This window comes from Ranitomeya variabilis, chromosome 6 (assembly GCF_051348905.1).
Source record: "Ranitomeya variabilis isolate aRanVar5 chromosome 6, aRanVar5.hap1, whole genome shotgun sequence".
NCBI lineage: Eukaryota > Metazoa > Chordata > Amphibia > Anura > Dendrobatidae > Ranitomeya > Ranitomeya variabilis.
In genome coordinates this window covers 507979647-508002145 of record NC_135237.1, presented here as the reverse complement: position 1 = coordinate 508002145, position 22499 = coordinate 507979647, and the positions used below count along the sequence as shown (strand labels likewise).

Here is a 22499-nt window from a genome sequence, read left to right as displayed (position 1 = left end):
GTTTGTTCTCAGACTGTGAAGAAGCTTTATAACATTGTAATTAGGCATAATAACAGCTGAATGAGAGGATTTAGAGAAAAGTTACTAACAGCCATACTTATAAACAGATACGTTCACCAAAGAACAGATCCCAAACAAAGTGCAGACCATGCACTTATGCAAAAGTATCCAGAGCTAATCTGTGCCATATAAAACAAATTGTAGTTGGTATATATTTAAAAAAAATGTCACTAAGAGTAAGGATAAAGATTAAATGGGTTATGATTTTGCTTGGTCCCAATCAGAATTCCAATACTGTAGGAAAAAAAAAAGGAGAGACTTTTTTGGGTACTGTTAACAGCAGGAGTCTCTTCCATGAGAGACAGTATTTCCCAATGAGCTGCATCTAAAGTCCCCCATACACATTAAACTAATGCCATACAAACAAGCCTATGTTGACGGCTTTAGATGAAAGTCAAAGGTATATTGGGGCGCCAGACGATTGTTGGGGTAGTTAAAGGCCCAGCATGTCCAATCAGTCCATTCAGCTAATGTATCTACAATTTGGCTGATACAATTGTCTAATTTGTATACAATACCCTGAGACTGCATTGCCTGAGAAAAAGTTTCCATACAGACACTCAGTTTATATCTTGAGGACTAGTAGCGCCAGAGCGGCATAAAAGTCTTCTAATTTATCTACCAGGTTTCGGGGCTGTCGTTGGGCAACATTGAGTTTCAGCTTCTTCCAAAGATTTTCTATTGGGTTCAAGTCTGGAGACTGGCTAGGACACTAGAGGACCTTGAAATGCTTCTTACGGAGCCACTCCTTAGTAGGGCAACGAAGGCTGAGTGTTTCGGGTCATTTTGCTGGAAGAGCTAGCTGTGACCCATCTTCACTGCTCTTACTGAGGGAAGGAGGTTGTTGACCAAAATCTCTCGAAACATGACCCTATCCATCCTCCCTTCAATACGGTGCAGTTGTCTTGCCCCCTTTGCAGAAAAGCACACCCAAAGGAGGGCAACAAAACTAATAAAGGGGATAGGGGAACTACAATATCCAGAGAGATGAACAAAATTAGGATTATTTAGTCTAGAAAAAAAGATGACTGAGGGGCGATCTAATAACCATGTATAAGTATATAAGGAGACAATACAAACATCTCTCCAAGGATCTGTTTATACCAAGGAAGATGACGGGCACAAGGGGGCATTCTCTGCGTCTGGAGGACAGAAGTATTTTCACCAACACAGAAGAGGATTCTTTACTGTTAGGGCAGTGAGAATCTGGAATTGCTTGCCTGAGGAAATGGTGATGGCGAATACAGTCGAGGGGTTCAAGAGAGGCCTGGATGTCTTCCTGGAGCAGAACAATATTGTATCATACAATTATTAGGTTCTTTAGAAGGACGTAGATCTGGGGATTTATTCTGACAGAATATAGGCTGAACTGGAAGGACAAATGTCTTTTTTTCGGCCTTGCTAAATATGTTACTATGAGTATATCTGATGCCTCCTCTGGATCATCAATATGGTCACTGGCGAACTTCAAACAGGCCTGGACATGTACTGGCGTGAGTAGGTGGGACCTTGCATGCCCTGCAGGATTTTAATCCACGGTGGCGTAGTGTGTTACTTTGAGACTGTGGTCCCAGTTGTCTTCAGGTCATTGACCAGGTCATCCCATGTAGTTCTTGGCCGATTCCTGATCTTTCTCAGAATCAACCTTACCCAAAGAGCAAGATCTTGGAGCCCCTGTCATCTTCTATTTTCTAATAATTGTGCCAACAGTTGTTGATGTCTCACAAGCTGCTTATTATAATGTAGCCCATCCCAGCCTTGTGCAGGTCTACAATTTTGTCCCTGGTGTCCTTAGACAGCTGTTTGGTCTTGGCCATGGTGGAGAGGCTGGAGTATGATGGAGTGTGTGCACAAGTGTATTTTATACAGGTAACAGTTCAAACAGGTGCAATTAATACAGGTAATGAGTGCAGAGTAGGAGGGCTTCTTAAAGAAAAACTTACAGGTTTGTGAGAGACAGAATTCTTGCTGGTCGCAAGTGATCAAATACTTGTTTCAAGCAATAAAATGCAATTTAATTATTTAAAAATCATACAATGTGATTTTCTGGATTTTATCTTTAGATTCTGTCTCTTGCAGTTGCAGTGTACCTATGATAAAAATTACAGACCTCTCCATTCTTTGTAGGTGGGAAAACTTGCAAAACCGCCAGTGTATCAAATTACTTAATAAGCCCACTGTATGTAGCACCATCATATTCCACAGTGCCTTACAGACATTATCGGAACCGTCCCCATTGGGGCTCACAATACAAATTCCTATCACATATCTTTGGAATACGGGAGACAGCTAGAGAACTCAGAGGAAACCCACGCAAACATGGGGAGAACATACAAGCTCCTTGTAGATGTTGCCCTTGGTAAAATAAGAAACCAAGAACCCAGCGCTGCAAAGCAAGAGTGCTAACCACTGAGCCACCGTGCTGCCCAGTACTGCACAGATACAGTCTAATATTACTCGTGCTTGTACATGTTTCTGGCTTATTGGCCATCGTCATGAAAGATATGAAACCCATGGCTCTGTGGCTTGATACAGATCTAACAAAGATTACCTTGACTTAAATAACAAAGAACTGTGATATCCAGACACAAAAGTGGAATTCAACTCCAAACTAGACACCAGTCAGTGGCTTATGTGATGTTATCTTACATCATACAACCTTTTGTGACAAGTATCATGATGGCGCGTTGTAAGTCACAATAATTTTGCCACAACTATATGTCCAATTGCAGAGCCATGTGCACTGGGAAACATATTATTCTATATGCTATGGAGACTTTTTAAGTACTGGCAACGGTTGCCTCAAAATGGAAAAATTGTCCAGTTTAAATGTGTTTTCCACTGATTACAAAGCATTTTTTGGCACATGTGTTTTAAAGGGTTGATATTTTTTTCTTGCACATTTTTTTTTTTTTTTTAGGTAAAAAATATTTTTGTAATTAGGTTTCATTAATAATGTTGCACCGTTGGCCTTCTAATGAGTTAATGAGAATGGGTCAGTGAGCTCGTTCTGAAATGCCAAGTTTCTAAAGGCCCCGTCACACACAGCGACGCTGCAGCGATACAGACAACGATGCTGATCGCTGCAGCGTCGCTGTTTAGTCGCTGTGTGGTCGCTGGGGAGCTGTCACACAGACCGCTCTCCAGCGACCAACGATGCCGAGGTCCCCGGGTAACCAGGGTAAACATCGGGTTGCTAAGCGCAGGGCCGCGCTTAGTAACCCGATGTTTACCCTGGTTACCAGCGTAAATGTAAAAAAACCAAACACTACATACTCACCTTCGCGTCCCCCGGCGTCCGCTTCCTGCACTGACTGAGCGCCGGCCCTAACAGCAGAGCGGTGACGTCACCGCTGTGCTGTACTTTCACTTTACGGCCGGATCTCAGTCAGGAGAAGCAGACGGCAAGGGACCTGACGGACACCGGAATGTGAGTATGTACTGTATGTTATTTTTTTTACATTTACGATGGTAACACACCATGTGTGTCACACACACCGATTCAGCGATGTCAGCGGGACCTCAACAACCAAAATAAGGTCCAGGCCATTCCGACACGACCAGCGATCTCGCAGCAGGGGCCTGGTCGCTGGTACTGTCACACATAGCGAGATCGCTACTGAGGTCGCTGTTGCGTCACAAAACTTGTGACTCAGCAGCGATCTCGCTATGTGAGACGGGGCGTTAACTCTTACCTGTTTTTTGTTGTTTTTTTTTTAGATCCCCTCAGCTGATTTATTATCATACACATCAAAACTGAGTGCACAGAGAATTAAAGAGCCTGTAAAAGCAAAGTGGTGCAAATGTTTTATTGAAACCGAATTGCAAAAATTATTTTAAGCCCAAAATATGCATCTAAGTGAAAAAATATATATATGTCCCGAAAGGTGATCGACCCATTTAACGACTAATGTCAGACATGAGTGCTGCAGTATATTAAAAAAATTACCTTTGTTTCCTGTTTGAATACTAAGACACCCCCGAAGATCAGACAAGTACGTAAGAATGTAGGGCGTTTTTGGATGGGGCACAGTCTCCAGTGATAGAAACACCTGAGCAGTTTGGAATGTAATCCTGTGGAAAAAAGACATTGACCTCCATGTTCCTTCTTGGGGCACAAGGTGTTTTGAAGCATCGCTGGCCACTGTACAAGGATCCTTCTTATGGCTGAATGTAGGTTTCATAGAGTCACACATCTGCGGCATTTCTTCTTTTGTGGCTGGACTTTCACGCCCACTTTTCATGATCTTTTCTAAGAAAACATTTAGTTGATCCAACTTGACAAAGCTGAAGTTGATTTTTAATGGCCGTGATATGTCAACGCTGATGTCAACTGTTGAGAGAGTTAAAAGGCGAGAAAATGAAATATTTGATTGTATATTACCAGGATTAGAATTCATATAGTAGATCAACCTAATTGCATTATTCTGTCCACCACAGGTTAATACAAAATATACAAGAACTGCGATTATTACACTGATTTCTAAGCAAAAAAATAAATTGTCCAGGCTCAGATCACGATTCATAAAGGTCTTTGGGCAAAATAAGGAGTTTTTGCTCATCTCTAAATTATGGCGTTCCTTCACAATCAGTGGGGGACTCCCCAATCCTTAGGATAAATGGGATGCAGTGCCGTTTCAATTTGTTTTTCTAGCACACAGAAAAGTGGTGCAAGAAAGTGAGGGGTGTGGGGGGTAGTTTCCGGTAGAGCAGGATGGCAAGAAACATAGCAGAGACAAACAGGGAATATGTACTGCATCCTGTTCATTCTGAGGAATCATGGGACTCTTAGGTGCACTACATGCTAACACTAATCAAGTTAAAACCTCCTTAAATGGGGCATAAACAGTGGATAATTGCTAGAAGATCCACATGCCTTGATATTTGATCATTTTATATGTACGGGATCATCAATACTTTTTCTTTTAGTTCCACTTGAGGAGTTAGACTAACCATTTTCAATAGCAAGATAAAGCAAGCTTGCCGACCAGACAGACGTCTTCCAGTAAGCAAGCTTGCCGACCAGACAGACGTCTTCGAGTAAGCAGGGCTGGGAGATGGAGCATCTTAGCACCTTACAATGAGAACAAAGCTAAAACGAATAGTAATTTTTATTAGTAAAAGTTGGGTTTTTATCACCAGTTGAAAAAAGCTGCAGGAAAATAGAACGTGGAGATCCTTGAACAAATATCCCCTTGACTTTGGTCATTACCTGGCTCTTCTGGTTACTTATATTTCAAACCATATGTGTACACATTTATGTGCCTAAAAGCTTCTGAGATATCAATCGTACAGAGTGTTAAACGTCCAAATGCCGAGAACCCTACCGATAGATAAAATGTGAGAGCAGAAGCATTTGGCAAAGTGATGCATTCCTTCCAGACTGAAGACGGTCCCAATAGAAAGTATATGTGTCTAAAAAAATATTCACATAATCCGCACCACCAAAAAATTTCACTTTTCAAAATGTCCTAACACTGTAATGTTTGTAGGCCAGCACCATGTAAGATCTTAAAAACTAAGAGAAGGAAAGCAGATGGATTTAGAGAAAGACATATGAAATAAATGTTAATAGAAAATGTTCCCTGGAGAAGTAGTCACTTACAGTTACAAAACTTACTTTTCCAGACTTTGTGATTACTCAAAAATTACTTTTCATCTTTTACTCTTGTATAGACCCATCAATCAGAAAATGGTATATGGTACATAACAGATGGGATTAAGAAAGATATTGTATGGGTTGGGGAGAAGATGATGAACGTACTACAAAACAGATTAAAATTAATGAAGAAAATAGATGTGCGTTTGCTTTGCGAAAGTAAATATGGAAAAATATTGAACTATTAAGCAACTCAGCACAAGACAAACCTTAGAAATTAGTGTGGAATTATTAAGGTTGTGTATTTTTATATATTTCAACTCTACAATGTAGAGCAATACCACTAGTGGTTTTGGGCTTGCTGTAGGTTTCACAGGGCATTAGCAGATCCAGTTTTCACTAGACTCATTCAAGTGAATGGGTTTGTGCACATGTCAGAGTAGAATGGGTCTGTGCACATGTCAGCTCTCATCATTCACTATTGAAACCCATGTCATGTAATAAAACAAAAATAAAACAAAATATCCCTCACCTGTCTGCCGTTCTGTACCACGCCATAATCCATGTCTGGGGGCAAACAGTTTTCAACTTGGACGGTGCCAAGATGCCACCGTCCAGGCTGAGAAACACTGATGAATGAGGTGCTGTGAGCGCAAGATCAGTGAGCCGCGGTGACCTCATCGAGTCAATGAGGCTGCATTCTCAGCTGGGATGAACTGCAGTGACCTCAGCACCATGAGAAAAATCAGTGAGAGTACCACACTTCAGCTCTGTGAGTTCACCTCAGATCACCGTGAGATTATAGAGGCCTCTCCATTACTAAGCCATGGGCTTGATGTCACTAGACAATACAAAGTAAATTAGGGAGACAAAAAGCGCATATAGGGTCTTATCCTCAGATTAAGTACATTTTTTAAACAGGGAGCTGCTCACCTGATGGTGTAAAGCAAAAGCATGTGCGTATCGGCTGCTGCAGATCCACAGCCGCCCACGCGATCTTCTCAGAGACATTGTACAGGATAGTTTGTGGATTAAGTCCGCGCTGCCACAATAATACAGATTTGAATGTAATGAAAAACTCTGGTGGTTTATTCAACGCGTTTCAAGGTCTATCTGACCTCTTCATCAGGAAAATACATCAGGAAGCCACAGATGTCTTTGTGGTATTTTCCTGATGAAGAGGTCAGATAGACCTTGAAACGTGTTGAATAAACCACCAGAGTTTTTTTATTACATTCGGATCTGTATTATTGTGGCAGCGTGGACTCAATCCACAAACTATCCCATACAACGTTCCAGACAATACAAAGGTGACATCAACCCCACTTGCCACAGGGCAAGTGGGAAGAGCCAGGCAAAGCACCAGAATTGGCGCATCTAACAGATGTGCCTTTTCTGGGCGGCTGCAGGTTGCAATTTTTAGGCTGGGGGGGGCCAATATCCATGGCCCCTTACCAGCCAGAGAATACCAGCCCCCAGATATCTGCTTTAGCTTGGCTTGTTGTCAAAAATGGGAGTGACCACACGTCGCTTTTTAAATTATTCACTTAAATAATTAAAAAATACGATGTGGGGACCCCTCTATTCTTGAAAACCAACCCTGCTAAAGCTGACAGCTGAGGGTTGCAGGCGCAGCTGTCAGTTTTGGCTGATTATCAAATATACAGGGAAACGCCATGTCTGTTTTTATTTTATATATTTATAGCACAGGCGTGGCTGATGAATACTTTCATGAGCTGCTGCCTACTCTCGCTGTTATCAGCGGAATACAAGTACCGCGGATTCCCAGGCACCGGTACGTGTGATACTAATGTGGCACACGGTTGCCACACGTATGCCACAAGTATTACACACATGGCCACAAGTATTACACACATGGACACGAGTGCACAACATGAGTCATAGGACACAATGGGCTGTGGCCCACCAGCATTCCTATATATGAGATATTAAAAAAAAAAAAAAACAGCTGCAGATGTAGAAAAATCATACTTCTGGGAGAAGAGACATGTACATGGGTCCAAACAGAAGAAAAATGTTCGTTTTGCCCAGAATATTTTACATTTTGATAGCGTTGCTTAATCACAGCTTGGACAAGCTCTCCTGACATAATTGTTTTAGTACATATTGTAAAAAAAAAAATTTTGAGTTGTGTATTTCCTTTGTTACTTCTCCTGGAAATACATGAAGAAACTGCCAATTGAGAAATATTATTGCACTTATTCATGGGACGTGCAGACCTGTGGAGTCCCCTACCTAAGAATTACCTTGGAGTGTAGACCAACAATCATTGTTTTACTCTACCAGGATATTGAAGTTTGGCCTTAAAGGGGTTGTCCAACCTCAGGCTACAAGTCTGCAATCTTCACAACCCAGGTGTGGCAGGAGCGTGACTGCAAGTATGCGATATGCATACATGCAGTCACATGCTGACTAAACATGTGCAGCCCAGCCCAATGCAAGTGTATTGAGCGAGGATGGACATGTCTAATCCAAATATGGCCAGAAGTTGGCAAATCACATACTTGTAGTCACATGACCGCCCGTTCCCGTCACCGGAGAATCTTTAAAAGGCACATGATGAGAGGATTCACAAGCCTGCAGTCAGAGTGTCAGCCGACTCGTACCCTTAGGACGCACAACCCATTTAAGACCCATTTTCACTGCGCGATTATCGAGACATATCGAGGCACATTTCATGATAATTTTGAAGTTTAAACTGGCGGTTGATCGCCTGACAAAAGAGCAAAATGCTAGTTCATCGGTTGACGTGATCTTTGAGTCTGCCTAAAAAAATCATCTTTTTTTTTTGTGTAAACAGGACCTGTGCTGCCGAGAACAATGGCAGCTTGTGTGCACTCACTTACAGATCATGCAAAGAACATCTGAACATTTGAAGTGCAGTCTGCTGTGTAAACGGGCTAATGGATGATCGCTGAGTGCCAACGGTTGGCTAGTGTAAACCTTTACTTTGTTATATTTCCCAAAACTGAACAAGCAAGGGGCTATCTGAAAAAAAAGTAAAGACAGAAAAATCTGATTGGCGCAGTCCAGTCTTTGGAACTTCTGATCCTCAAAAAGTTCCCTATTGGAACTTCTACTGATCCTCAAAAAGTTCCCTATTAGACCAGGTTTTCAGGGACTTTTCCTACTATCCACATTGACCTCCGCTACGCCAGTGATTACAAGCTGTAGTCACTGCTTCACCCTGTCAATTAAAGACTACATTAGCAGGTGAAATTCAGCGATGGACCTGAGGAAGGCGAGTTACACATAACTTTTATTATTATAAATAAGCAGAAAGGGAGAGAAAAGTTACAAATGGAAAATCCACTTAAAATTTGTCCGATGGTAGAACCATGTTCATCACAGCCCTCAGTGATGACATATTCAAGGTGGGAGATTGGCCATGGATGCCCTGCACTCACTTATTTACAGCGCAGCAAAACAGAATTTTTCCATTGCCCTGCCATGAAGTTTTTGTATTTTTACTAAACCTTTGTATGTTGTGTAGTGTGTGAGCGACAAAATACTCACCTTCCACTTCTCTCGCCAGTATCCGGCACCATTCCCCTGTCCGGGTCATGCTGCCTATGGAGCGTCAGGTTGAGACTCCATAGACTGACATTGTAAAAGAGACTTCCACGTCACGCAGAGAGCACAGGATGACCTGGAGAGCCTGAACATCACTGAGAAGAGGAGCAGAACGACCAGAGATACTGGAGAAGGCGGCGGTGGGCGAGTATATTAATACACACAATATACACAGATTTAGTAAAAACAAATCTTAATGGGAGGGCTTCTTTAAAGGGGATGTTCAAGATTAGAAAAACTTTGATACTTTCTTTCAGAAACAGCACAACACTTGACCATGGGTCTATCTGGTTTTGCATCTCAGTCCCATTGAAGTAAATGGAGCTGAAATGTGTTATATCTCACAATACATGGACAAGGCAGGTGCTGGTTCTGTTTCTGAAAGAAAGCCATCGTGTTTTTGTAATGCAGAATAACCTCTTTAATTTACTCTTTAGAGAGCCTTCATTCTCAGAGCGTCTTGGCTACTTCAGGAGCCAGAATTGTTAAAGGGGGTTTTCTCAAGTTTGGAAGTTATCCCCTATCCATAGGATAAGGCATAACTTTTAGTGATGAACGAATATACTCGTTACTCGAGAATTCTCGAGCACGCTCGGGTGTCCGACGAGTATTTTTTAGTGCTCGGAAATTTAGTTTTCCTCGCCACAGGTGAATGATTTACATCTCTTAGCCAGCTTGATTACATGTGGGGATTCCCTAGCAACCAGGCAACCCCCACATGTACTTATACTGGCTAACAGATGTAAATCATTCAGCTGCGGCACTGAAAACTAAATCTCCGAGCACTAAAAAATACTCGGAGGACCCCCGAGCGTGCTTGGGAAATCTCGAGCAACGAGTATATTCGCTCTTCATTAATAACTTTCTGACTGCTGGGACCCTACTGAGCCTGAGAAACGGGGCATGAGAATGGAGAAGTGGTCAATCCCTCTAATTATTCTTATAGGAGTGCTGACCAGCCGAGCGTTGCACTCGGATATCTCCGGCAATCCTATTAAAAGGAACCTGTCACCTGGTTTTTGTCACCTCATGAGAGAATAGCACAATGTAGTGCAAGAGACCATGATTCCAAGGATGTATCACTTGGTTTACTAGGTGCAGCAATTGTAAAACAATTGCAGTTTTCTCCGCTATAGATGTAGCGATGCTCAGAAAGGTGACCCTGTTCACACCACAGCTTTCAATGTACATTGTACAATAGGCTGCTAATCAGTGTTGGGGGGTGTGGTTCGACAAGGAGGCATGTAGGCAACTAGTCTGGCAGTAATAATCTCCTGCTGATAAAACAGTTATTGTATTGAAACAACACTACGCAGCCTAATAAGTGACCCATCGCTGAAATCAGTGTCTCAGCCCTATCTCACGCTGCCCTCAAATTAAAAAAAACAAAAACCTTCTGACAGATTCCCTTTAAGACTGAATGGAGTGGCAGTGCGCATGACTGACAACTACTCCATCCACACAAAGCTCTTCAGAGCCCCAGACCTTGGGATTATTGAGGGCTCCAGTAGTCGGACACTCAGCGATTGGAATAACTTTCAAACTTGAGAAATCCCCTTTAAAAAGAATGTATCCCAAGAAAAACAGTCCTGAACTACAATACTATGTGCATAGCTGACGTCAATGATGTGATTGTTATGTCTGATGTCTTTCACTCCCCCATACTAATGCCGCAAACAGGTAATGCTAATGAGGGATCTATAAGTCTTGCGGTACTATGTCTGAGCTGAGGAGTCTGCAGGATCCATTGCAATACATAGCAGACACTGTGCCGCTTACTGCAGAATTATATCGGGTCTCTACAGCTCTCCATATAGAATAGTACTTCAGGGGAGATTTTCATAGTGACAGAGTCTCTTTAAATTTAGTTAAATAATTTTGGGCAACTTGAAGACTTATTTATCCAGATAAAAATTAGAATTTAGGGGAACGGATTTTTTTCTTTTTCAGAAGTTCACTCAGATAGCCACATGTCCTCATAGGGGTAGTGTCCAGAGGACAAGGAGATGAATCGCAGATCTCGTGTCAGGATGTCATATGAAGGGCTTACACCCAGACATTGGACAGTTATTTGGACAGATTATGCCCCAATATCATCCACTTATCAATCTTGTCTTTCTTTCCAAAGTTTTCTGGAAATTGCAGCACATTTTTAATGAGTTGTGTATTATGGTCTGCTGATGTGACTATGTGAGTAAGAACATGAAGAATAAAAACAGCATTAACTTTTATGAAAATAAGTATGAATTCCTGCTGAAGGGTAAGATAATCCACTGAATCCGCCCTATTAGAAAAAACTAGACCGTGCCATAACTAAGCTTTTTTATTTATAGAGCTAACATTAATGCCGCGATTCTCCTGAATCTGATGTGGTTTACCTTTTGTTATTGCACCTCTCTGATCCTGAGAAATGGTCCCCTCTTATCCGTTTGTATATCTACTCTTCTTAGCCAAGTGGGCGTGATCTACACCTTTCAGTCTGTGTCTTCATAAAGACAATGCCCACTTGAGTAACAAGACTATATTTCCATAAACCGAGGATAAAACCATACCTCAAAAATGGAGACATGATGACGACACCACTGCAGCCAATTACTGACTTCAGCCAATGTAGATGGCACCAGCCGTGGACCGGGGGAGGCTAAGTAAGGCGCAATTCGTTATTTTACATAAAACTGAACCAGAGTTAAAAATAGGTGAAAGGGGACAGTTAGGGGAGCAGTCGGTCCTTCATAATTTAGAGAATTGTTTTATTTGTAGGACATTTTACAATTTCAGAGCAATTTATGTCGGCAAAGCTGCTCTAGAACTACAAGTCTCAGCATATCATCTAGATAACTGTGTATTGCTGCTATATTTCTACTGCACTTCGACGCCCCTCAGACTATGACACGTTAGCCACAAAAATATGTTTGTAATACACTAATGAAAGACACTGTAATGTTTTTTAGCAAATGACCCTCTGTTAATTAGAAAAGTCTGCACTCCAGCCAGCTCCACTTCTCACGTGTCAAGACTCATTAAATCATAAGGAAAAAAATTCTTATTTCAAAGTTAACAAATGCCATGCTTAACATAACAGCTAAACTGGAATGAAGTGGGCACATTCTTGGGTTTCCACATGAAGTCATGCTAAGAAGCCTACAGCTTAACTTGTAAGGACGATTAATTACTGCTCATAGAGTGAACCTGACCTAACATTCAGTATACTTTGTAGGAAATACAGTTACAAAATAAAGTATGCATATACAAATACATATAGGTGTGTATGTATATCTATATATAAACACTTATATGTGTGTATAGATGTGTATAAATATATTGAAATTCTTCCAAAAAATGAAGCACCGTATTTCTCCCAAATTAGACATCATTTCACACAAAACCCCAAAATTGGGCCAGACAAAATAGTTAGCCACTTTACAAAACTGTGGGTAAACAATTTTGCTTCAAGCATGTGATGCTCGTTCAAACTCACCTGTGGCAAGTAACAGGTGTGGGCAATATGAAAATCACACATGAAATCAGATAAAAAGGGGAGAAGTTTACTCAATCTTTGTATTGTGTGTCTGTATGTGCCACATTATCCATGGAGCACAAAAAGAAAAGAACTGTATGAGGACTCGAGAATCAAAATTGTTGAAAAATATCAACAATCTCAAAGTTACAAATTGTAATGAGCGGGGTCGTGAAACCGCTGTGCCATAGGAAGGATGACGAAGGATCGTGTATCCGAAACGCGCGTCGGGTGTGCGTTTTGTTGGATACGGTGACGCCATAAGGTATATGTCCTCCTTATTTCATACTGCCCACTTTATTGTTTTTTGTGTGCGATGCACCTGATAGATTTTTTGAGTGATTTACACTAACTTATACTGCATGTTTGCACTTTTGCACAATCGGCACTTTCCTTTTTAACCCTATTATGGGTTATTTCTTTAATTTTTAAAGTTCACGTTTTCATTCATTGTTTTTAATTATTTACATATCTGGTGGACATATACATATAATTACTATATAATTGCTTAATCTCTTTTGGTACACCGTAGGCCTATCTGGCTATTATATATATCTGTCTGAAATTTTATTTTAATTATTTTATCCAACATGTGCACTTTTTATTTCTATGTATCATTACCACTAATAAAGATTTATATATATTAATATATATACCCTGCTCTGTTTTCCTTTTTTCTGGGACTGTCATCCTTGCCCTAGGTGGTTGGTTCTCTTCATAGCCCAAGGAAAGCCTGGAGAGGCATAACTAGGTGTCTCACCAAGTCCGACCTCGGATACACGGCGGCTGACTATACCATGATCCAAGGAGAAACGAAGGAGGTGGGATCAGGTGCTCCACCAGGACTGAACTCGGGTGGGTGGCAGCTGACTACCAAGAAACTGGAGGAAGGGATGGCGGACAAGGTAAGTATTGACTGGCACAACAGACACACAGACTGGTACTGGCGGACACAACAGATATACTGGTAGGCAAGTGCAAATGGGCACGGCTGACAGATAGACATGAAGACTTAGCTGATAGACAGAAAGGCGGGCATGGCTGTAGTACAGGACTGGTATACTGAATACGAGTACTGAGAACTAGCAAGCATGTTAGAACATACAAACAATGCGGCTCAGGCACCTCCATGCTGGAGGATGTACCTTGATTAGCAAGTGTCCTGCAACTGTTGAGTGGGAACACTTTAGGAGGACGTGCGCAGACCATTTAAGTGAGGGAAAGCGTGCGCATGCCCCAAGTTAAGTACATTGCCTGGGGATCTGTGCACAGTGAGTGTACCCCTACCGACAGCTACCGACCCAGAAGGAGGACACAGAGCGAGATGGGGCTGCGGTGGTGAGTAAGCTGGCATCTCTGGCAGGGAAGGGAGGCAGAAGGCAGAGACACCAGCACTACACAAATCCATTTCCAGAGATCTTGATGTTCCTTTGTCCATGGTGCACAACATAATCAAGAACTTTACAACCCATGGCACTGTAGCCAATTTTACTGGACGTGGATGGCAGAGAAAAATTGATGAAAGGTTGCAATGCAGGATAGTCTGGATGGTGGATAAATGGATAATCAAGTTATACAGAAATTCAGCTGTCCTGCAGGCTCAGGGTGCATCAGTGTCAGCACGAACTATCTATCAGTCGACATTTGAATGGAATGCTATGGCAGGAGATCTAGGAGGACCCCACTGCTGACACAGAGACATAAAAAAACTACAGCAGTTTGCCAAAATGTAGGTGAATAAGTTAAAATCCTTCTGGGTAAGTGTCTTGTGGCCAGATTAGAACCAAGATAGAGGTTTTTCGTAAAACACCTCATTCTACTGTTTACCGAAAAAGGAATGAGGGCTGCAAAACAAAGAACACGGTACCTACAGTCAAATATGGTGGAGGGTCAAAGATGGGTTGTTTTGTTGCCTCTGGATTTGGGTGCCTTGACTGTGTGCAAGGAGTCATTAAATATGAAGTTTACCAAAGGGATTTTGGCCCACTACTCCATACAGATCTTCTCCAGATCTTTCAGGTGTTAGGGCTGTCGCTTGGCAACATTGAGTTTCAGCTCTTTCTAAAGATTTTATACTGGGTTCAGGTCTGGAGACAGGCTAGGCCACTCCAGGACCTTTAAATGCTTCTTACGGAGCTACTCCTTAGTTGCCCTGACTGTATATATGAGTTTCACTTTTTGTATTGAAGAACTGAAATAAATTAACTTTTTGATGATATTCTAATTTTGAGACAAGCACCTGTATTTAAAATCACATTCAAAAACTTTAGTAACCCTTCAGGTGCTATACAGGAACTGAAGCAATGTGGCAGGAAAAAATGAACATTTAAGTTTAAAAAAAAAAATAAATGTAATTTAGACTCAAACTTTTTTCACACGGGTACCAGGAGAAAATGGACCCCAAAATTTGTTATGCAATTTCTCCTGAGCATGCAGATACACCATATGTGAGGGAAATCTACTGTTTGGGTGCACAGGAGGGCTCAGAGGGGAAGGAGCAACATTTCACTTTTTGTATGTAAAATTGTCATGTCTCGTTTGGATGATGAGCCTAAACAGTGGAAACCCCCCACAATTGACCTTATTTTTAAAACCACACCCCTCAATGATTTTATCCAGGGGTATAGTGAGAAATTTGAAACCACAGGTACGACACAGAATTTGATAACATTAGGTTGTCATAATGAATATGTCGAGCGCAAGCGCTCGCTACTCCAGTTTGCATTGGGTGCTCGGGTATGCGCCGACATGTTTGAGTCCCTGCCCTGCATGTTTCACAGCTGTAAGACACCCAAAAAAAGCTTTGAAAAAGAACTTTCAATGTAACATGCTGCCATTTCTTCTCCTGTGAACCATGTTTTTGGATCTTGGATTTTATTCTCAATAAATTTTGATATTTTTGGAAGCTGGATTTTTTCTTCTATTTGTTCTATTACCCCCAAAAAACTCTGTGCATACCCTAGCACCTGCTGCAAACTTGAGTAGTGAGCACTTGCGCTCAACACTAGCCGTCATATCATCATTTTTTTTTAACTTTTGAAAAACTAATTCTAACCCCAACATTAACTGCAAAGAATGGAAAGAAATATGTGAGTGTGTGTGTGTGTGTGTATATATATATATATATATATATATATATATATACACTAGATGGCAGCCCGATTCTAAAGAATCGGGAGTCTAGAATCCATATATACTTTATTTATTCAAATGTAAGAATAATTTGGTGGGCGGGGACCCTCGGCCTCCGATTTGGTTGGCGGGGCCCCATGGCCTCCGATTTGGTGGGCGGGGTCCCTCTGCCTCCGCTTTGGTGGGCGGGGCTCCTCGGCCTCCGATTTGGTTGGTGGGGCCCCTCAGCCTCCGATTTGGTAGGCGGGGCCCCTTATCCTCCGATTTGGTGGGCGGGGACCCTCGGCCTCCGATTTGGTGGGCGGGGCCCCTCGGCCTCCGATTTGGTTGGCGGGGCCCCTCGGCCTCCGATTTGGTTGGCGGGGCCCCTCGGCCTCCGATTTGGTGGGCGGGGACCCTTGGCCTCCGATTTGGTGGGTGGGGCCCCTCGGCCTCCGATTTGGTTGGTGGGGCCCCTCGGCCTCCGATTTGGTGGGCGGGGACCCTCGGCCTCCAATTTGGTGGGCGGGGACCCTCGGCCTCCAATTTGGTGGGCGGGGACCCTCGGCCTCTGATTTGGTGGGCGGGGACCCTCGGCCTCTGATTTGGTGGGCGAGGACCCTCGGCCTCCGATTTGGTGGGCGGGGACCCTCGGCCTCCGATTTGGTGGGTGGGGACCCTCGGCCTCCGATTTGGTGGGCGGGGCCCCTCGGCCTCCGATGTGGTGGGCGGGGCCCCTCGGCCTCCGCTTTGGTGGGTGGGGCCGGGCCCCTCGGCCTCCGCTTTGGTGGGCGGGGCCGCTCGGCCTTCGATTTGGTGGGCGGGGCTCCTCGGCCTGCGATTTGGTTGGCGGGGCCCCTCGGCCTCCGATTTGGTTGGCGGGGCCCCTCGGCCTCCGATTTGGTGGGCGGGGACCCTCGGCCTCCGATTTGGTTGGCGGGGCCCCTCGGCCTCCGATTTGGTGTGTGCTCTGCCTGGGGCCACTGTGCTCTGCCTGGGGCCCCATATGCTGCCTGGGGCCCCTGTGCTCTGCCTGGGGCCCCATATGCTGCCTGGGGCCCCTGTGCTCTGCCTGGGGCCCCTGTGCTCTGCCTGGGGCCACTGTGCTCTGCCTGGGGCCCCATGTTCTGCCTGGGGCCACTGTGCTATGCCTGGGGCCCCATAAGCTGCCTGGGGCCCCTGTGCTCTGCCTGGGACCACTGTGCTCTGCCTGGGGCCCCATATGCTGCCTGGGGCCCCTGTGCTCTGCCTGGGGCCACTGTGCTCTGCCTGGGGCCCCATATGCTGCCTGGGGCCACTGTGCTCTGCCTGGGGCCCCATATGCTGCCTGGGGCCCCTGTGCTCTGCCTGGGGCCCCATATGCTGCCTGGGGCCCCTGTGCTCTGCCTGGGGCCCCTGTGCTCTGCCTGGGGCCCCATGTTCTGCCTGGGGCCCCTGTGCTCTGCCTGGGGCCACTGTGCTCTGCCTAGGGCCCCATATGCTGCCTGGGGCCCCTGTGCTCTGCCTGGGGCCCCATATGCTGCCTGGGGCCCCTGTGCTCTGCCTGGGGCCCCTGTGCTCTGCCTGGGGCCCCATATGCTGCCTGGGGCCCCTGTGCTCTGCCTGGGGCCCCATGTTATGCCTGGGGCCCCTGTGCTCTGCCTGGGGTCACTGTGCTCTGCTTGGGGCCCCATATGCTGCCTGGGGCCCCTGTGCTCTGGCTGGGGCCCCATATGCTGCCTGGGGCCCCTGTGCTCTGCCTGGGGCCCCATATGCTGCCTGGGGCCCCTGTGCTCTGCCTGGGGCCACTGTGCTCTGCCTGGGGCCCCATATGCTGCCTGGGGCCCCATATGCTGCCTGGGGCCCATGTGCTCTGCCTGGGTGTAGGACACTGGTGACGTCACTTATCTCCAGACATTAGCTCCGGACATTAGCTCCGGACATTAGCTCCGGACATTAGCTCCGGACAAAGCCACGGAAGTTGGCACAAATTGCAGGAAGTAGTATTCTAGGCAATTATATATTAGATATTTACATTTTTTTTTTTTTCCTGTGATAATTGTGATAGGGTCTATCACACTGACCAAAAGGAACCAATAGGAAAAATTTGCTACTGTTGCTGTTTACCGGCAGGCAGATCTCGGCGGGCGTACTGCGCCATGCGCCTGCCATTTTTTTTTCCCAGGAAGATGATGTTGGGCCGGATCAGGAGGGCTTTGGGATGGCGGAGGTATCAGGGGCATCATTTCTCTCTGCTTTGACATGTATATCATCAGAAGAGAGAAAAATCATTGCAACAGTGGGCACACTTTTTTTTATCTTGAGATTGCCATTATTCACTGAATAACAGCGATCACGTGATTGGGTACCAGAAAATCTAGCCCCTGAGACCAGAGCCGAGACCCCTGAGATTTTCCGACTCTAGGGGGCGCTACAGCCTTCTTATCAATCGCTATTTTAATGTGTATCTGTGGTTGTCAAGTGGCTAAGATTTTGACTCTCACAGTTGAAGTGTACCACCATAAAAATGATAGACCTTTCCATTCTTTGTAGGTGGGAAAACTTGCAAAATTGCAGTGTATCAAATTCTTTTCACCACTGTATGTGTATATATCTATCTATATACAGTACAGACCAGAAGTTTGGACACACCTTATTTAAAGATTTTTCTGTATTTTCATGACTATGAAAATTGTACATTCACACTGAAGGCATCAAAACTATGAATTAACACATGTGGAATTATATACTTAACAAAAAAGTGTGAAACAACTGAAAATATGTCTTATATTCTAGGTTCTTCAAAGTAGCCACCTTTTGCTTTGATGACTGCTTTGCACACTATTGGCATTCTCTTGATGAGCTTCAAGAGGTAGTCACCGGGAATGGTTTTCACTTCACAGGTGTGCCCTGTCAGGTTTAATAAGTGGGATTTCTTTACTTATAAATGGGGTTGGGACCATCAGTTGTGCTGTGCAGAAGTCTGGTGGATACACAGCTGATAGTCCTACTGAATAGACTGTTAAAATTTGTATTATGGCAAGAAAAAAGCAGCTAAGAAAAGAAAAACGAGTGACCATCATTACTTTAAGAAATGAAGGTCAGTCAGCCGGAAAAATTGGGAAAACTTTGAAAGTGTCCCCAAGTACAGTGGCAAAAACCATCAAGCGCTACAAAGAACCTGGCTCACATGAGGACCGCCTCAGGAAAGGAAGACCAAGAGTCACTTCTGCTTCTGAGGATAAGTTTATCCGAAGTCACCAGCCTCAGAAATCGCAGGATAACAGCAGCTCAGATTAGAGACCAGGTCAATGCCACAGAGAGTTCTAGGAGCAGACACATCTCTACAACAACTGTTAAGAGGAGACTTTGTGCAGCAGGCCTTCATGGTAAAATAGCTGCTAGGAAACCACTGCTAAGGACAGGCAACAAGCAGAAGAGACTTGTTTGGGCTAAAGAACACAAGGAATGGACATTAGACCAGTGGATATCTGTGCTTTGGTCTGATGAGTCCAAATTTCAGATCTATGGTTCCAACCACCGTGTCTTTGAGCGACACAGAAAAGGTGAACGGATGCACTCTACATGCCTGGTTTCCACCATGAAGCATGGAGGAGGAGGTGTGATGGTGCTTTACTGGTGACACTGTTGGGGATTTATTCAAAATTGAAGGCATACTGAACCAGCATGGCTACGACAGCATCTTGCAGCGGCATGCTATTCCATCCGGTTTGCGTTTAGTTGGACCATCATTTACTTTTCAACAGGACAATAACCCCAAACACACCACCAGGCTGTGTAAGGGCTATTTGACCAAGAAGGAGAGTGATGGGGTGCTATGCCAGATGACCTGGCCTCCATAGTAACCAGACCAGAACCCAATCGAGATGGTTTGGGGTGAGCTGGACCGCAGAGGGAAGGCGAAAGGGCCAACAAGTGCTAAGCATCTCTGGGAACTCCTTCAAGATTGTTGGAAGACCATTCCCGGTGACTACCTCTTGAAGCTCATCAAGAGAATGCCAAGAGTGTGCAAAGCAGTCATCAAAGCAAAACATGGCTACTTTGAAGAACCTAGAATATAAGACATAATTTCAGTTGTTTCACACTTTTTTGTTAAGTATATAATTCCACATGTGTTAATTCATAGTTTTGATGCCTCAGTGTGAATGTACAATTTTCTTAGTCATGAAAATGCAGAAAAATCTTTAAATGAGAAGATGTGTCCAAACTTTTGGTCTGTACTGTATACATATGTAAGATATATCTACTATATAATTGTCTAAGGGTCACTTCCGTCTGTCTGTCTGTCACGGATATTCATTGGTCGCGGCCTCTATCATGGAATCCAAGTCGCTGATTGGTCTCGCCAGCTGCCTGTCATGCCGCGACGGCCACAGTCTGATTAGTCCCTCCCTACTCCCCTGCAGTCAGTGCCCGACGCCCGCTCCATACTCCCCGCAGTCAGTGCCCGCTCCATACTCCCCTCCACTCACCGCTCACACAGGGTTAATGCCAGCGGTAACGGACCACGTTATGCCGAGGGGAACTCACTCCGTTACTGCCGCTATTAACCCTGTGTGACCAAGTTTTTACTATTAATGCTGCCTATGCAGCATCAATAGTAAAAAGATCTAATGTTAAAAATAATAAAAAAAATAAAAAATCATTACTCACCTTCCGCCGCCTTTCCCGCTCCTCGCGACGTTCCGGTGACCGCTCCATGCAAGCGGCAGGTTCCGGTGCTAAGGATGGTATGCGAGAAGGACCTGCCATGACGTCACGGTCATGTGACCGCGACGTCATCACAGGTCCTGCGAGGACCTTCCATGACATCATGGTCATGTGACCGCGACATCATCACAGGTCCTGCGCTCATACCAACCAACCCGTCGCTGTGCAATATACTACGTACGTGGCTGGGCAATATACTACGTGGCTGGGCAATATACTACGTGGCTGGGCAATATACTACGTGGGCTGTGCAATATACTACGTGCTCTGTGTTATATATTACGTGGCTGGGCAATATACTACGTGGACATGCATATTCTAGAATACCCGATGCGTTAGAATCGGGCCACCATCTAGTAAATATATATAATCGATAGAGATAAAACATGATGTGAACATAGTCTTATGATGTTTCATTCTCTGCTCTTTTATAATAGAATTTGCATTTATATTTTATTCTTAAGGTAATTATGTATTTTTTTTTAGAACTTTTTACTATGGCTGTGAATCAAAGTTTGGACACTTAGATCATTAAAGTAATTAAGAATAAAAATAAAAAGTTTGAAAATAGTATATATATATATATATATATATATATATATATATATATATATATATAATATATATACTAGTGCGATAATATTTTTTAATTTCTCATTGATACAAATTTGGAAAATTTTAGCAGCATAAAGAAAATAAAAATCTAATTATATATTTAAAGCAAACAACATATGAAAATACTTTGTACTTTATTGCAAACTATAGTAGAAAAGAAACAAAATATACATTATATATAAACTATATATATATATATATATATATATATATATATATATATATATATATAATAAATATACATAAATATTATATATATAGCTTTTTTCCAATTATAAATTGGAATAAAATAAAAAGTATTTTCATATGTTGTCGGCTTTACATACATTATTTATAATATATGACATTATTGATATTTTAATATATATATATATATATATAACTGACAAAATTCCCAGCAGGTCTCGTAGCAGTAAATTTGGCAAAGATGAAAGTATTGAGTATCTGACCCAATCTTGCTTACAGAAGCTGACACTCTAGCATCCGGTCCTACATGGGTAATGTGGAGGTCTGCACTAGATGACCTGCCAGCCCTGCCTCTTCCAGCCTCCAGTTCAGCACTACCCAAGTGTAGCCGAGTTAGGAACAGGTGGTCCTGCTTTCAATTACGGAGGGCTAGCATGCCAGTGTGAGGCCTGGATTAGTTCACCTTCTCACAGGGAATTTGCCTCGGTTGGGATTGGATTTATTATGGCTTCACACATGGAACGCAGCTCATGTCAGCTGAGGGCAGTGACACATCATATGATTCAAATTAACCTGCTGTGGACTGTTCCGCGGGGCTTGAGATTGTGTATTAAAATGACGACATTTTTAAAACAGTTTGATGGAAACCAGGACCCCTTAAGTGCAATGGTTCCAATTTGTTCCAACTAATCTATCACCTGCTGGATATATTATTCTAAAGGGTTTCTGGTAGCTGAGCATTTTCCAGCCTTTTATATAATGCTAAGCTAGCTAATGGGTGTAATTGCGCCTTTTTAAAGGAAAGCAAAATATTTTTGTGGCAGGCGAAAATGTAATGTGGTATATATAGTCTCTGACAAAAACCACTATGAGGTAACTAATGAACGAAATTATGGCCGGGGTACAACCGGTTTATAGTCATGTGATACGCACGGGGTGCGCGGATTCAATGGAGTCATTCTTGCACAAATGCTGGATTCAACCTACGGCTCAAAGGGTGGAATAAATTCTCACTGCACCTTCTCATATGTTACAATGATCTTTGCATGGGGTGCGATGGAAAGTGAACAAAATAACAGCAATTAAATCTAAAAAAAAAAAAAAATG

At 43.5% G+C, this 22499-nt stretch overlaps 1 protein-coding gene across 3 annotated transcripts in view; it reads right to left on the bottom strand.

Moving 5' to 3' along the window:
* The window catches only part of VPS13B (vacuolar protein sorting 13 homolog B), a 1111190-nt gene that overhangs the window by 213816 nt on the left and 874875 nt on the right, over positions 1–22499 (bottom strand). For all 3 annotated transcript variants that reach the window (XM_077270879.1, XM_077270877.1, XM_077270878.1), the window contains exon 36: positions 4010–4393. In XM_077270879.1, coding sequence (XP_077126994.1) covers positions 4010–4393 — 384 coding nt within the window. The remainder of the gene's footprint in view (positions 1–4009; positions 4394–22499) is intronic.